We start from the raw sequence: 16148 nt of genomic DNA on the forward strand, positions 1-16148 counted from the left end.
TAATATATACTTTCGTGAAACACAGCTTGAGAGATCCAGTGCCTAAGTTCTTCAACAATAGAAGTGTGGTTTAATCCTAGTATTAGAGAAGCCTACCAAAAACATCCTGAAAGAACATGTGTTCTTCCCCATGGTCTTCATGCCATCTTTAGGTCTGTTCTTTGACAAATTCCGTAATTGACTCCTTCTGTTCCCCATCTCAAGACAGGTGAGGGAGAGGTAAAGTCAGGCTGATGAGTAAGAGCAGTACAGTCAGGTAACTGTTTCAGAGGCTGCAAGTGCTCTTACAGAGGTCTGTTCTTTATGAACTCTGTGTGAAGAGCATAATAAAATTTGAAGATTGCTGATTTGCTCAGTTATTGCACACTGAGTATCTCCCTGAAGAGATCCTTCTATCCCTCCACAAAAAAAAAAAAAAAAAACCAAAAAAAAAAGCTGAAGAGTAGAGGTACCTGGAGGCCCTTGTCTTATTCTAACAACTTTCAGAATCTTAGAAATTGCATAAACGGTAGACTTGGACTAAAGTTCTAACTTTTAGGCAGAGACTTTGCGCAGAGGCAGCAAGAAGCTTTGCACCAGAGCTGGAAGTAGAAATAGAAAACAGGTTCCTGATTATTAAATCAGTGGTTCACTTAAAAGGTCTCTGTTCTCAGAGTATGGTCCTGTTTCCTGGGATGATGCTCCATCTGGTGGTGAATGAATAAACGTTACCACAATGCAAAAGCCTCTTCTTGAGGCTTTTAATGTTAAGCCAAAGAATATTATGCAAATACGGACTGAATTTGCCCTTCCTAGTATAGGTAGGAGTGCTTGTTTTCTTTGGTGCATTTCATGCTCATGTTTCACTACTGATTGTATTGGGGAGCTCTGGTTCCATGGCAAAAAGCCAAGGAATTTACTTCCTCTACAAGTGCTACAGACAAGTTTAGGTTCACCTGAGAATGCTTTGCTGTCACCATGAGCTGTGTCAGAAGAATATTTACAATAAAGAAATAAAGCAACTTTATAAAAACAAATTAAAAAATCCCCTGCATAATTAGAATTTTGACTGCTTGCTGTGAATTTTTTATCTGTTTCTGTATAAGCCAGCAGCAACACATGCACTTTGTTGCTTGCTGTATTTTTAATTTTTTCTCTGGGCATGGTGATGAGGTGAGGGCAGACCTAAAAACAGGTAGGGCCCTTGTGAAAAGAATCTCCACTGTAACTAACAATTCCTGTTGGCTTGGAAAGGAAAACTATTGGGAAAATGTCCCAAAATGGAGGGAAATATATCTACCCCGTCATGGTTATGAGTGGCATGGAAGGGTATGATTAGCCTCAAAGCCTAATGATCAGTAGACAGGGTTTTTTCTTGTTTTGGTTTTTTTGGGTTTGTTTGTTTGTTGTGTTGTTTTTTTTTTTTTAACAGGTTTTCTTTAAAACCTGACCTCGCTAGTAGCTAGAAACTGGGAAGGGGGAAAATACTCTAAATGTAGAAGGATCATTACAAAATAATTACATTACATCGAGGTTGTTATTATTACAGGCATTACATCTCTGGACGTACCTGGGGAAATGGATTTTAGTATTTTGTGGGGAGGGAGGAATTTTATATATATATATACACACATATATATATATATATACACATATATATATGTTAAAGGCATAATAGATGAATGTATGTATTGGATCTTTGTTTCTCCTCAGATTTACTACTGAACTGCTTCTACATAATCCTTTTCTCCCATGGTGTTGAGGTAAAACATATTGTTGGGGAACAGATTAGAAAACCACGTAGTTTCTTACATTAAATTTCCTTAGACAAACGGAATGCCTGTTTCCTCAAGCATTCTAACTAGTGATCATATGATAGGATCTCACAGAGCTAGTGAAAATCAGCAGTGAAAATACTGATACTCAGGGGGGATAGAGTCTTCCCTCCATGGAAAGAAAAGTAATTTACAATGATGCTCTCAAGCACATGCCACATTCAGTCAGCTCAGAGACAACACCTGCTGAACCCACAGTGGCTACAGCACTGGGAGGAGTTCTTAATCCACACTACTGAATTAGTCAAACCCCATACAATTACATATTTTCATTTACAGCCTTAATGACGAGCTGGGGGAAGAGCAGCCACAACGTTAATACTGGACTTACTGATCCCACCCACTAGTCCAGCGTGTCTGGCTTCCTAAAGCCCAAACAACAATCTCACCAGCATCTGGAATAACTGGAATGCAGGTTTGGTCAGAACAAAAGTAGCCTGTTGTAACTAGAGAAGATTGAGCAGCAGAGAGACAGCCTCTGCCCAAACAGGACCCTGGGGTTTAAATACCTTTAGTTATATGACTCGCTCTTCACCAAACCATGTCAGATAGTGAGGGCCATAGAAAGTTGCAACAAGGAATAGTGACATGAGGGTTATTTCACAGAGGGCAGCTCTGGCCAGTCAGATGAGGAAGCTATAGATAGTACCTCTTTTTTTACAAATAAATCACTCTTTTGTTAATTAAATTGTGCTGCTACAGTGAGGCTGTTAGGTCATGCAGACACATATTCCCTAACCCTGACACCTTGCAAAGGCCTATGAAGTGTAAATTACTTCCTCACTAGGCAGATGCTTCCTTAGAAGTGTGAGAAGCTGAGTAATGACCACTCCCAGCCTCCATTTGGTCCTTGTGTCTCTTCTGATGCACTCCTATCGCCAACTATGCGAGGCATCTGCCATCTGTGTGACAAAATACCATATCCTACAGCAGAATTTGACAGGTCACACAGAATCATCCTAATGACTCATTCTGATGAGGGAGTTCAGCCTGGCCCTCTGTTAACTTCCCTCATTGCTGCTTCTCCACAAACATATGTCTTCAAGAAAATTAAGCCTTTAGTCAAGCGGGAGACTTAAGTTTTTCAGGGCTTGGGTCTGTTCCGTGGCTTCTAGGAAATAACCCTGAGCTTTGTTCCATAAGTTACCTGGGGGAGAATTAATTTTACTCTTCAAAAGCTATTCTTACATGGCTTTCCTGGTTTCATCAGTCTGTTTTCCTCCTCTTCTGGGCCCCAGGTTGAGCTCCTACCTTTTATTCCTTTAGTCCCTCTGCTTTTATGCAAGGGAAGAGTTCATTTTAAGCTGAGGCAGAAATGACACGGTGTCATTGAGCAGGCTCAAAGGACTGAGTTTCCATTCTCAGGACAAGTGTCAACCTTAGGTACTTGATAAAGGACTCCTTAAAGGCTTCATTCCCCAGTCAATGAAACCAATATAAACTTATTTTCATGACAGTGGTCTGGGAACAGGTCTTAGTCATTGGTTACAGAAAGTAACTTACAAAAGCAAGTTCTATTGTTCAAAATAGTATTTCTTGATTGTCTTGGTTTGAAAGACAGGTGTCTGCCAAGGACAGCAGGAGCCGCCCCCAATGTAACCCCCTTCCCTCCCAATTATTATCATTTTGAAATTAAGGGGCTCTCAGGCAAGGATATGAGCAATAGGAATAACAGTTCTTTACTATTTTTTATATATATATAGGGGTGTGTGTGTGTGTGTGTGTGCATAACAAGGCAAACAAGCAGCAATAACTCTGGCAGTAACAGCAAACAATCACAAACCCAGTGCCAGCCTTCTCGGCTGTCAGGCCCTTTCCCCTCGGGTGCAGTTCCGCTCGCAGCCGGCAGGGGCGCTGGCGGCTCCCGGTGAGCAGGGCAGGTGCGATGGTTCCCCCGCGGCTGCAGGGGGTGCTCCAGAGGGAGCTCGGGGAGCACGCGGCACCGGTGCCCTGGGATCCCGGGAAGGGATGGGACAAAGGCTTCACAAACCGCTGGGCAGCTGATCCCGATGTCCAGCCGGACCCTCGGGAACAGTAGGCTGAAACAGCAGGGAGGAGCACAAATCCCGGGTGGCAGAAGAGATGTATCGAACTCTGGAGCTGCAGCAGAAACCCCGGGAGGTCTCAGCAGGCAGGGCGTGCGGGGCTACAGTGTAGCAAAGGCTTGAAGCAACAGCGGGGGCAGAGCGGCCCTGGCCCGGCTCCCAGCGGGCTTGGGATCCCGAGGTTTTTCCTGAGGCACCCAAAGGTGAAAATTAGGTGAAAAGGTCCCTCTTTTAGTGAGGTAGGGTGTTAGGGTCCCGGTGCAACAGCCACTCCAGTGAGCATGCTCCACTCACGGTAGAAGGAAGGCAGCAGAAAGCAGAAGCCTGCAGCGCTGACAAACTGTCCACAACGACGGCAGCCCTCCTCTCCCTCCAAACTCCGGGAGAAGAAGAGAGCTAGGGGCTGGACCCAACCCCTTCTTCCCAGTTCAAATCTTGCAGCATCCCCCACCCTACACGAGAAAACCCAAGTGAAAGAGAGTAGCTAGTTGGACCCTTCCGCCTGTGGCCAGGTCTTTTGTCTCTCTTAAGTACTCAGTAATTTGTTCCCCTAGCAATACGTATGCGGAAAATTCTTAAAAAGGATATAAAAGGAGAACTCCTAAAACCCCAACACTGATCAAACTAATCTAGTGAAGAGAAGGGTCAGCTGAAACTCACCTATGAGATATCTGGGCACGTGTGGCTGAAGCCATCTCACTAGCAGAAACTGCACTCGTCATGAGAACCACTCAGACCACCCCAAAATCCTATGAATTTATGAGCAAATGTGACAGCCTTTGGGGGCAGTAACCTAGACAGCATTAGCAGACACCCCACGTCTGTTTCTAAGAGAAACAAGATTTTACTCTCTTATTACTGGGAATAATTCTTCCAGCAGAGCCAAAGTTCTCAAAGATTCCTCTTCATTACAATTTCATACAGGAAAATAGTTAAAGGCAGCTACTCCAAGATTAAGCTCAATAGTGTCTTACTGCCAAAGAAGGAAATACTGCTGTACCATTTATATGAGCTGGGGACAGGAATAGTGGTTGTCCACAAAGAGAAAGAACTTACAGTGCAAGTACCAGCAGGAAAACCATCAGCATATTCACATCTGCCTGATCACCCTTCAAATGAGGTAAAGAAAGAAAAACTGTATTTGTTTTGTGTACAACTCCCTAAAGCACCACACAAGTATGACACAGTGCTGCCATTTTTCATCTTGTAATTTTTTCCACTTTAAATGCAGTTTCAAAAAAGTATTTCTACATGGAACACTGATTTCTTGTTGCAGCCAGGCATGTCTGTTAAATAAGCCAACATGCAGACAAGTTGTTTCCATTGGTTTTAATTTTAAATACTGTTCAAGAGTAATATAAAAGTTACTAGTTTGTCTATTTAGACTAATCGTTGTTTGAGTTTTCCCCCCTCCCCCCAGAAATCTTCAGCAGAGTTACTTGATGCATCTTTCTGGTAACGCTTTAGAAAGAACTCCAAATGACAGAATTTAAGCTTATGTTTTCCAAAAGAGAGGGTTCTGTGTCAGACGTCTCTGGAAGTTCTCATACCTAGAAAAAATAACAAAAAACCAACTAAAAAATAACAGCTACTGCATATAAAATTGTCTTTTTTAAAAAGGGTACAAATAATTTAGTCTATGCAGAGAACATGATAAACTACATCTACTTCACATCAGGACATTAGTAAATCCAAAATCCATTTGCGTAATCAAGAATATTTGCAGTTAGACTTGTGTATTTCAACAAGATTGACAAGATAATGACAGCAGTATCCCAGAGGAGTATTCAAGCGTAGTAAAATTGTAAGTGAACTTAGACTGGATATGAGGAGAAATTTCCTCACTGAAAGGGTTGTCAAGTACTGGAAGTGGTGGAGTCACCTTCCTTAGCGGTGTTTAAAAGATGTGTGGACATGTTTTATTGGCCCTGGGCTAGGGGTGCACTTGGCAGCAGGAGGTGAATGGTTGGACTCCGTCATAAAGGTCTATGAATTTATAAGTGGCTGTTTTATGCATGACATTTTTTGGGCTAGGAAATCAAAGTCTGGGCAGGTAAAAGTGTGAATCTGAGGCTGAATGGTAACGTTTTAATAAAATCAAATGAGGAAATATAATTCTCTAACACATAATGCAAACATGTATGCACACACGCTGTCCTAATTTCACTTTCCATACTCGAAGCAAACCATAAACAAACTGAGCATCAGAATTCACTGTTGACATACAGTGACGAAATAGGCACAATATACAATTTCTGTGCCTTTCTAAAAGAAAAAGAAAAAAATAAGAGAAGACTATAGGCTTCGAGCCACAAAAGTTAAAAACCCACTTTTAATCCTCACAAACCCAAAATGTAAGGAATCAAAAGGTACTGTTCTCCTCAGTTCACAGCCCAACTCAAATGAGAAAAGAGTCTGAAGGGTTTTAAACCCACTCAGCCTCACCCAGGCACTGACAAGTTACATCAGAGACTTTACCCACACATGTTCATGGAGTTTGTAGTTACCTTCAAAACACAAGGGATCTGCATCAAATTACACTCCCAAACAAAACATACGGCTCACATCAACTGCTTGCATATTCATGAGATCTGTACTAATGATAAAACTATTCAACCAGCCTAAAATACCGATTTGAAAAGGGCTTAAGTTAATACTGCAGAGGCTAAATAAATAAGGCCAAACTGATAGGAAAGACATTTTCAGATACCCTAAAGGATTGCCTGCAGTTCACAATTTATCTCCAGACTACACCCCAGACAGTTATTAAACCAGTCCCTGGAAAACAACTCTCAGAGGGACTTGTGCATTTACTCTCAAGGATCTTGGGTGACAGAACCAGGTCAGTTACGAACATGATTTCATCACCTCTCACATACTCATAAGTAAGGCAACTATGCTGGAACTATGTCTAGGAAGAGACCAAGTAAAACAAATAAGCACAAATTGACAAGTACCAGTGTGTTCTGTCCTCCCACAACTCCAGAGCATTTGCATTATCAGCAGCACAGTTCAAATGCACATATGTCAAAGGCAACTTTTTTAGAACCAAAAAAGCTTAATTGGTTGCATAGCACTTTTCTAACAAAAAAAAAAAGCTGACAAATAAATACAAAAACAGTGGGCAGGACCTCTCTATACTAGAAATAAACAACAACAATTTTACACACTTTTGCATCATCTCACTGAATTGCATGACAGTAGTTCAGTGCTTAGAAATGAGGGTCTAATGCCTAGAAAAAAAGAACATTTGTTACTAGAGATCATTGCCATTACCATTTCAGAACTACATTTGCAGGAATGAAAGCTTCAGAAGGATTTGGGGTCATCTGTGCCTGAGTAACAGCAAACGAGGAAGCAAAGTTATAGAAGTTATCCAACATCTTCTGAGTGAACTGAAAAAAAAGAAGAGACATTTTAAGGAAGTTCTTTCTTCAATTTGAATTTTTGTGTGAAAGTTTAACAGATATACAGCTTCTATATGAAGTAATTTTAGCATTGTCATCTAAAACACAGTGGGAAAGTGGATATAGTCTAGAGACATATGTTTTAAATTGATCAAAACATCCTATGTTTCACTCTTGCCCTCAGATCTATCCAGCATCCAGAAATCATTTTAAGAGTCTTCACTTGCCCTCTCCCTGCTCAATTTCATCCAGCTGGACAAAAAGCTGGACAAACAGCTTTGGTAAGAACATTTTCTGTTTGTGACAAAGTGACAAGAGCTGTGCCTCTCCTCAAAATTAAATCATCGGACAAATTCCAGACTGGGCCAAAGCTGCCATTCCAGCTCCCAGAAAAGCACTTTTTGTTAAACCATTGGAAAAGTCTGCAATCTGTCTAGTTACAACTCATCAGACTCCAGTGACAGGGCAATTTCCTTCAGCATTCCCCACACAAGGGCTGCTGTCCTGGCATCTTTTACCACAAGATATTGTGGGGAAAACACCTAAAGAATGCCCAGGGCACTCCTAAACTGTAGGACTAGGAAAGCAAAAGAGTGAAAGGCCAAAAAATAGCAAGCCCTATGTGCAGAGGATGCGGTTGTAGGACATTCCCAGCCAGTCTAAAAATACACAAGTCTACGGGTACCTCCTTATTTCCCCTATTCTTTTTTTTTTTTTAAAGTTATGCCTTGTTTGGATGGGAGAACAAGCAATTTTCATATAGAAAATTTAATAGACAGTGAAATGATGCAGGAAAACGGAGCCTGAGTTAATATATGTACAGTCTTGTGCTCCCCTCTGACAAAAGGAGCAGAAGAAATAATATCCCCGAACCCTACTCTCAATCTCACCCCACTCACATGCAGAACTCTACAGTTTTGTCCTACCTTTAACTTTATATACATAAAAAAGACATATTCAATAATAAATCTTCATAAAACCTTACTAAAAATGTAATACGAGAGCAACTCCTTAACTTAAGGTAGCAACAGATGACTGTGCCATTAAAAAAATACTTTTATTGCTATAATGTAGCAGTTCCAAAGAGCTGATGTCAAATATTAAATGAAAGCCATTAGTTATTCACAAATATACTCCCAGTCATATATGCCCTTCCTCTGCAAACCCTCAAAGGTCTCCTTCAACTTTGACCTCACACATTTTCTCTGTAGGAGTAAGTACTACTTCAGCCTTTGGGTCAACTGCATTCCTTGAAGGCAATTACAATTTCAGTTAAGTTAGATGCTCAGAGTTAGATGTTGTTCTTTTTTAATAGAAAAAATCACTTAACTGAAAATAATGTTTGTAAAAATGTTATGCAATCATGAGGTGTTTTCTTTTTTTTCTTTAAATAGTACTGCCAGAAAAATCCACGAACCACCTTGCAAATGACCTGATGTGGCACGTTATTCCTCATAACTTAACTACTCCTGTGGTAGAAATTGGTGGAATCAGAAGTATTATTTAGGTGTCCTTTGCCCCTAACAACTCCAGAAAAGGTCAATTAACTGTACTATACAAAAATAGCTGTTGGTCAACTCCTAGTCATGCTAGTCATGGTAACTTTCTCCAAGAGACATTACCTATCTGGAGCTACAATGTGTATAAACTGCCAAAGAACATCAGCTACAGTATCAGGATTACTGTACAATTACCAGTCTCCCTCAGCAAGCACCTGGAAGGAAAGTGAGAACGTAAAAAAAGCCTGAAGAAAAGCCTCACCAGCTGCTGAAATGTTTAAAGAAAATGCCAGAGCCATCAGTGTTAGGGAAATCAAGACCCACCATGCAGGTCTAGCTTGCCTTGGACTGCTGTTAGACTGCCAATTAACTGCCAGAGCTGGTTGAGGACTTCCAGAGGTTCAAACCAATGGACAGGCTGGGTTAAAAAATGGCACATATTGTAGCCCAAGGCCTGATGCACAGGGAAGGCACTGGGGGAAAAAAAAAACTTTCTGTGGGAAAGGGCATAATTCTATAATTCTGCAGAGCTACATTAGAAGGATTTCTATAGGGAAAGTGGAACAGCTGGATATCTATCTGCATCCATGCCCACATTTGCCTTAACTTGTGAGTAATTTTTGACCATCCCTGCAAGTCTACGTACTGACGTTTCAGCACCTACCAATCACCAAAGATCCACTCTCTCTTCCATGTATTTAGTCGTAGCTGCTCCTATAAGGACGTATCATAAATAATTTTACAGTAGAGTGACACTGACACAACTGAATTTCTTGGCCTCATGCCACTGAGCATGCAAATTCCAGTCTTTTACAGGAGACAGTTTTTCAGTGTAAGAAAAAGCAATTTCACAGTATTAAAGCATCCAACCAAATCATTTGACAATTATTAGGTTGGTTACAATCCTACTGCCACCCACAGCAGCTTCCCCTACCCACTCCCCAATTAGTCCTTCAGAGGCTCAGTTCTTGAGACTTTCATAGTACAGAGAATTTCTGAAAACAGAATGTCCAGGCTACCTCTGTGAATGAATCTACTGATGACACAGCAGCACTTGCAACAGGAGTCTGCTGGGCCAGGTTCTCCAGCAGTTCCACCGAGATTCCAATCTGAGCTACTGATGGCGTCTGTGGGAGGTTCATGGCACCAAAGGGATGTTGACTTCCCTTCCCTGAAAGCACCATGAACAGCGCTCATTAGGTTTGGCACATATGTAAAGGCTGTGTAACTTAAACCACCATGTTTCTCCTGCAGAAGGTATTCCCCAGCTCCCACCAGAGGGGTCTCCCTATCTCAGAAATACAGAAAAACAGGCACAAGTACACACAAGCACAACAGATGGAAGGTTGTGATTGGTACATTTAAAAAGCACAACAGATCACAAGGAAATGTCTAAAAAACAGAAAAGACTTTAAAGCTCCCTGTGAAGTAAATGGATTCAAGAGGAAATATGACCAGTTAGTGAAAGACAGCAGAACCTTTCTCTACAGGAAGCAAGCTTTTAATTCACATTTTGGCAATTGCAGATAAACTGGAAACATGCAGCACTGCTGAAGTTGTTTGATTCACTCATTAAAACCAGGTTCTATTGAAGCTGTTTGTGCTCTGAAAAAGTAGAGTACACTAGTTTAAGATCCCTCTGACTCAGCCCCAGGTCTCCTCTGAACTGCTAAAACCTACCAAAAGCAGCAAAGGTCAAAGAAATAGTCATGGAACAGAAAGGCCTTTGACTTTGCAAGTGCCACAGAGAAAACAAGGAACCCCCCAAATTGCATGCCACTCACACAGGCATCATCCCAGCCCTCTGCCCTCACTTCTGACCTTTCTCAACCCATACTTTCAGACCCAGCTTCAGCCAAGGTCTCTGCAACAAGGACAGACATTCAGAGTCACTTAAATCATGTACTCTTCTGTCAGCACCTCTAAATGAAAATGCAGGAAAAGGTCTGCGGGACCACCATGCTATCAGTACACAAACACTAATACTGCACCTGTGTTTGTGGGAACACAATAATCAAGTACCCTCTTAACACAGAGGCAATGTTTCAGCAGCACTCTGACCTCTTACTAGCAGGAGAAAGCAAACCTAATCAAGAGCTGTCCTGTAGACCAGTCAGCACTATCTTGAGCTGCAAGAAAGGCTAATGGAGATCAAAAGCACCATCTGACTTAGTTCCACTAAGATCTAAAGCACCATCTGACTTAGTCAAAAACTCAGCCAGCAAAAACAGTTTGACAAGTTGAACCGAGATCAAGACTGAAGACCTCAGGAACTTGACCATTCCTCTGCAGAGACACAAGGCACAAAGAAGCAAACAGCCAACCCATATCGAAAGGACATTTACAAACTCAGCACCCTTTTCAATTGAAGTGCTTACTTCTCACTCCAGAGCCTACAACTGCAATATAGTACCACCTTATGAGTCAAGTACTCCTATTGAAATGTTACTCTACACAAGGTAAGAAGAGAGTTCATCTCCTGACATGCTATTTAGTACTTCTTCTGAGAAATGTCATTGTTGTTTGATCTCAGCATTTGCTGTTGATAGATCCTTGCTTGATACAAGCTATCAGAAACCAAGTATCGAGGTCATTATTAAAGTATCCCAATAGCAACAAAGCTGGTACAAGTTTTGCATCTTGTAGCATCTTCACCTGAGAAGCAGACGTTACAATAAAAATGTAACATCCTCAAGCAACACTAAGTTGCATCCATTACAATGTATGATTACTTTAGACAGTCATGATCCAAACAATAAAACACATCCATTCCATTCACTTTGCATGAACTCCCATGGAACCATGGGCCTGGAAAGATGTCTGCCTAAAAGGGTGAAATAAAAGCATCCACTGCCATCCTTACACCAGGAGAAATATACTCCACATTATCCATGCTTGGCTCTTGCAATTAGCATTCCAAACCTTACAAGTGCAGAGAACGTTAATCAGTACTGAAATACAAGCTCTGGTTTTTGCACTCAGACCCTACACTCTCCAACACATTACATCACAGCAGAGCAACTGCTATCAGAAGAGTATTTTTCCACCCATTTCTTTCCCTTCATTGAACCCTTAATTCAGTGATTGAGCCTTCATTACCTTTAAACCCAATCACAACAAAACCCTTATGCATGTGTAGGCCTCAAATGCAGACATCATATTAGAGCATAAACAGCATCACAGCACAAAAGTCTGTCATGGAAAAGGCTATCCTGTAACTCTGATCCCACTTGTGAACATACTTCCAGTAAGGGTGCAAAATAGAAGTCCAAACTTTGTTTTCTATTTCTACCACTCCTTCAGGCACAACTGAACACCAAAAACCCTTACAATTCCAAGGCAGGGAGCATTTCTAAGCCCCTTCTTTATGCATAAACAAATGAAACTCTGCTACAACCACTGCTTCCCAGGGAGCTGACAGGGACACACCTTTGGTCCTCTCAACAAGGTATTAAACCCAAAATGCAGAGTTCAAGTATCACTAACGTCTCTCAAAGATTCCAGCTCTCTGTTACATAGTCCTCTCCATCTCAAAATTGTTTATGGCCATGGAAACTTAAGATTGTCAGAGATAAGCTGCAGACAACGATGGGAACGGCAGAGCTCTCTGCTGCTCAAATCAAACACAGCAGCACCTCAAGGCACTGCAAATGTGTTCAACTATGTCACTGAGTTCTTCCTCGAGAGCAGCCCTTACTTGGAAATTATGGCTAATCATGCAAAAAGCATCTGAAAATGCATTTTCTTCCAAAGCTGTGTCTCAGAGCATACATCAGCAAATCTTTCAAGCATGAGAAACATATGCCAAAAGCACTGGTGATATGCTTTACTGTTGCACTAACCACACAGCTTTGGGATATGCAAAATAACATCCCCCCAAACTCTCCCTGTGGTTGCTCCCTCTTCTGAAGAAAGCCCAAATTTTTGAGGAATGTGTATGATCAGAATTCATTTTGCTCTTCAGCTTGAGAGCCCTTATCTCATACCATACTGCCACATCCAGGACTGACTCAAAAGAAAGCATGCCTGCCATGCTAGGAATGAAAACATTACAGCACAACAACCTCAACGCTTAATTAAACAGAGATTCAAGTTAAAGATGCAGACTACTCCCAAGCCTAAAAAAGATGTGTACTGCTTTATCATTGTATCACTTTAAGCTGCTTGACTGATGTATCTCTCCCTTTCATATGACAAAGGTGTGCCTTTGGAATGTGTCACCATTTTTATAATGCACATAGCAACCCCCTCACATATTTAGGAAAACACACACACACAGACACCCCCCCTACTCAACATACCGAAAGTACTAAAACATTTGGAAACCTGCATTCCAATGAGGACATCCACTATTGAACAATTCTATAGCGCAACTGCCGCTGGCTGGGTAGTGCCAGCTGTCAGAAATCACTGCCAGGCTCTACTCCCTGCAAAACCTGCCTGTGCTACAAACAATACAATTGCTTAGCAGAAGAAGCAGAAAGAAAATGCTGCTGGCATGTCTAGACAAATGCCTAAAAACATGCTAAGGAAGTTACAGGATCCTTTTTCCTCAGGTTCTCTATACAGAAGCACCAAAACACATCCAGTCTGCTTAAAGGAATTTCCAGATCAACACCACACACAAGAGAAGACGACAAGAAATTTCACAAGGAACAGTAACACGCAGACAGACTTCCATGAAGCTGACAGGCTGCTTCTAGTACATCTGCTCAGAACTATCTGAAAACACTGAGTTTTTTGTTTCTTGAGCTTCTTTGAAAAAAAGTAGCTTTTTGTTCAAAGCAGCCTTCACACATGGATCCCTTATGCATTCAGGAACACATCTGTTTCACTGATTTCTATGTTCTACCAGTCTTACCAGATTTCAGACCAGAAATTTTGAAGATGGCACTTGGCTTCTCATTAGTGACAAACCCCAGCAGCTGCCACACTGCCATCCCACTCTGGTCTGGGTAACAAAAATAGACAGATCCTCCCATTCCATCTGGAAATGGTATAGTTCCCAGCATGAAGACCACTACATGGTTGATGTTTTCATAGTCTGGTAGATCAAATACAAATTTGTCTTCAGCCACTTGTTGGGGTGCAGCTTGTACCTAAAGAGAACAAAACCTTTATTAGTATTAACACGTTTTCCATCTTCATCTGTAACTGTGAATTTCCTTTCACAGAAATACACCTAAAGAGGTACATAACAAAAGGTGAGGAACATACTAGCCTAAAGAGCAAATAGCCAGATAAAAGCCAAACACAGCAGAAGAACAACTGAAAAAAATACTACCAGAAAGACACAACAGTCTTGTTCTACCTGCACTGAACACATATCCCACCCGGGACTACAGGATCAGAATACCTTCGCTCCCCATGTGCGTAGGAGGAAAATAGGGTGCAGAAGAGGTTGCCAAGTCACTAAGAAGTGGCTGTTGACCACCTGGCTGGCACAACCCCAGGATCATGGACACCTGTTCACATAGGAAATACAATAGACCTTGAGAAAGGCAGCAGAAGGATGGCTGAATGCCAGAGCAAAAGATACCCTCTTCTTTACCCGAGATGCCACATCCTTGCAGCCAAGGCACAATCTAGCCTTAAAAAGCTTCTTTTAAGCTCCCAGCTTGTCTCTGAGGAGACAACATTGACAGGGGGATGGCAAGCGCCTGCCGGCAAGGACGCTCTACAAGGCAGCTGCCTGTGGGGACGCGGGGCAGGGGCCAGCCGAGCGCCGGGCAGGCGCGGCCCCCTGTCTGGGGCCCGGCGTGGGGGGGCGAAGGGCCCTGAGCCAGCTCCACCCCGGCCCCGAGCGGGTTGAGGGCCCCGCCCGGGCCCGGGTAGCGCTCACCAGCCTGCCCGCCACCAGGCAGCCGAACATGGCGGCGGCCAGCGAACCCCCTCAGACGCCTCGCTACTCCCGAGCCTCCATGAGCGCCGTCCCCGGAAAGTCAACACGCCCCCGCTCACCCCGGTGCCGCCGAGTCACTTCCGCGGCGCTGCCGCCACGGACTACAACTCCCGCGGTGCAACGCGCAGCCGCGCACAGGCAGTGTGGGTGGGCCGCGCCGGAGCATGATGGGAGCCGTAGTTCTTTCGCGTCACCGCGGTAATATCTAGACTTGGCATGAAATCAAGCAGGTGACACAGGAAGAAAATGAACAGGGAGATAAAGAGAAGCAAATCATCTGTTAAATCTCCATAAATTACGATAAAGGTTCCCCTCCGCTCAAGACACAAAGCTTGTTTTTCAATCTCTGTTTACAGGGCAGTTCTTTCAAGTTACTGCAATGTAAGCTGCACCTGTCTTCTTTTGGCTGAGGGAAGTTCTTATGCTTCACTGCTTGTGGTCTCTTGGGTGTCAGAGCACAGGCTGGCTCACTTTGACTGGGAACAGTGTTCTGCACTTCCAGTAGAAGCCATTCTTTTAAATCTTGTTCTGTTGTGTCTTTTGGTGTTTACACAGGTATTTTAATTCATGCTTCAATCTTAATCATACCTGTGTTAGTATTTCTGTCAGAAATCTGTATGAAACCTCTCCACTTTACTGTGCCAGTGTGCTGCCATGGACTCTGAAACCTGTGATTAGACCCATCGCTGTAGGAAATGTCAGGGTCTTTTCCTGCACCCAGGATCACCTTTGGTGAACAGCTTCTCCTGTCCTCAGCCATCCCAGGCCCTGGGCACTGCACTTGTGGCTTATGGCAGAGGTCTATCACTGGGGAAGCTCCCAGGGTTGCTTTTGTTGCCCACTTTGTGGTAGATAAGTTTTAGCAAAGGATCATGCTGCCTTTCCAAATGCTAAAACCTTAAACAAAATGAAGACCCCAGTGCCTGCTACCAGATGGAGTAACCAACCCGTCCCTTGCAGTGTGAAGATGTGAGGGAATTACGAGAGCAATTAAAAATTGTTATGCTAGCCCACAGTTATTTGTACAGGCAAGATGGAATATGTACTTCTGTCTGATTCACCTCTTGGATTTAGTAAGAAGCCCAGGTGTAAGAAGTCTTGAGGCAATAGTGCAGAACTGCTGAGTCCCAGGCCTCATTTTGGATTAGAACATTTGCAAGTGAGTTCTCCGCTTGGCAGGTGCTTTTCCAGCTGGCCCTGATGAACTGGAAAGAAAGAAAGTGTTTTAAAGCTTGAGATGTTGCAAATTAGTGCAGGGTGGCCAAGCTGTGCAGTGCAGCTACTGAGACACAACAAGAAATCTGCTAATTAGGGAAGAGCTCAGATTGCCAACTTGGTGCAAACCTCTGAGATTACACCATGTCTAAAATGCTCAGAGCAACCCCATCTTGCAGGCCTGATCTCAGCAGGGCTCTCATGCACTCTTGCTTAGGCATGTTGGTTTTTTTTTTTTAATTTAAACCTAATTATTTACTATTTAT

The 16148-nt window shown here is 42.7% G+C and overlaps 1 protein-coding gene across 3 annotated transcripts; it reads right to left on the reverse strand.

Moving 5' to 3' along the window:
* Positions 1-5173: 5173 nt before the first annotated feature.
* Positions 5174-14747, reverse strand: HIKESHI (heat shock protein nuclear import factor hikeshi). 3 transcript variants are annotated; one of them, XM_042024141.1, is made up of 6 exons: positions 14608-14734; positions 14122-14230; positions 13627-13864; positions 9785-9936; positions 7136-7254; positions 5174-5409 (listed from the first exon to the last, which is right to left on the reverse strand). In XM_042024141.1, exons 3-6 carry the CDS (start codon positions 13775-13777, stop codon positions 5355-5357), a joined length of 477 nt encoding a protein of 158 aa, XP_041880075.1. In that variant the 5' UTR covers positions 13778-13864; positions 14122-14230; positions 14608-14734; the 3' UTR covers positions 5174-5354. The 3 variants fall into 3 exon arrangements, with proteins under 3 accessions (XP_041880075.1, XP_041880074.1, XP_041880072.1); XM_042024140.1 differs by lacking the exon at positions 14122-14230 and having other exon boundaries at positions 14727-14747; XM_042024138.1 differs by lacking the exon at positions 14122-14230 and having other exon boundaries at positions 14608-14724.
* Positions 14748-16148: the final 1401 nt, after the last annotated feature.

Source organism: Corvus kubaryi, unplaced genomic scaffold (genome assembly GCF_017639235.1).
Source record: "Corvus kubaryi isolate FWS band 111438036 unplaced genomic scaffold, C.kubaryi_AGA036_p1.0 37260, whole genome shotgun sequence".
Classification (NCBI taxonomy): Eukaryota; Metazoa; Chordata; class Aves; order Passeriformes; family Corvidae; genus Corvus; species Corvus kubaryi.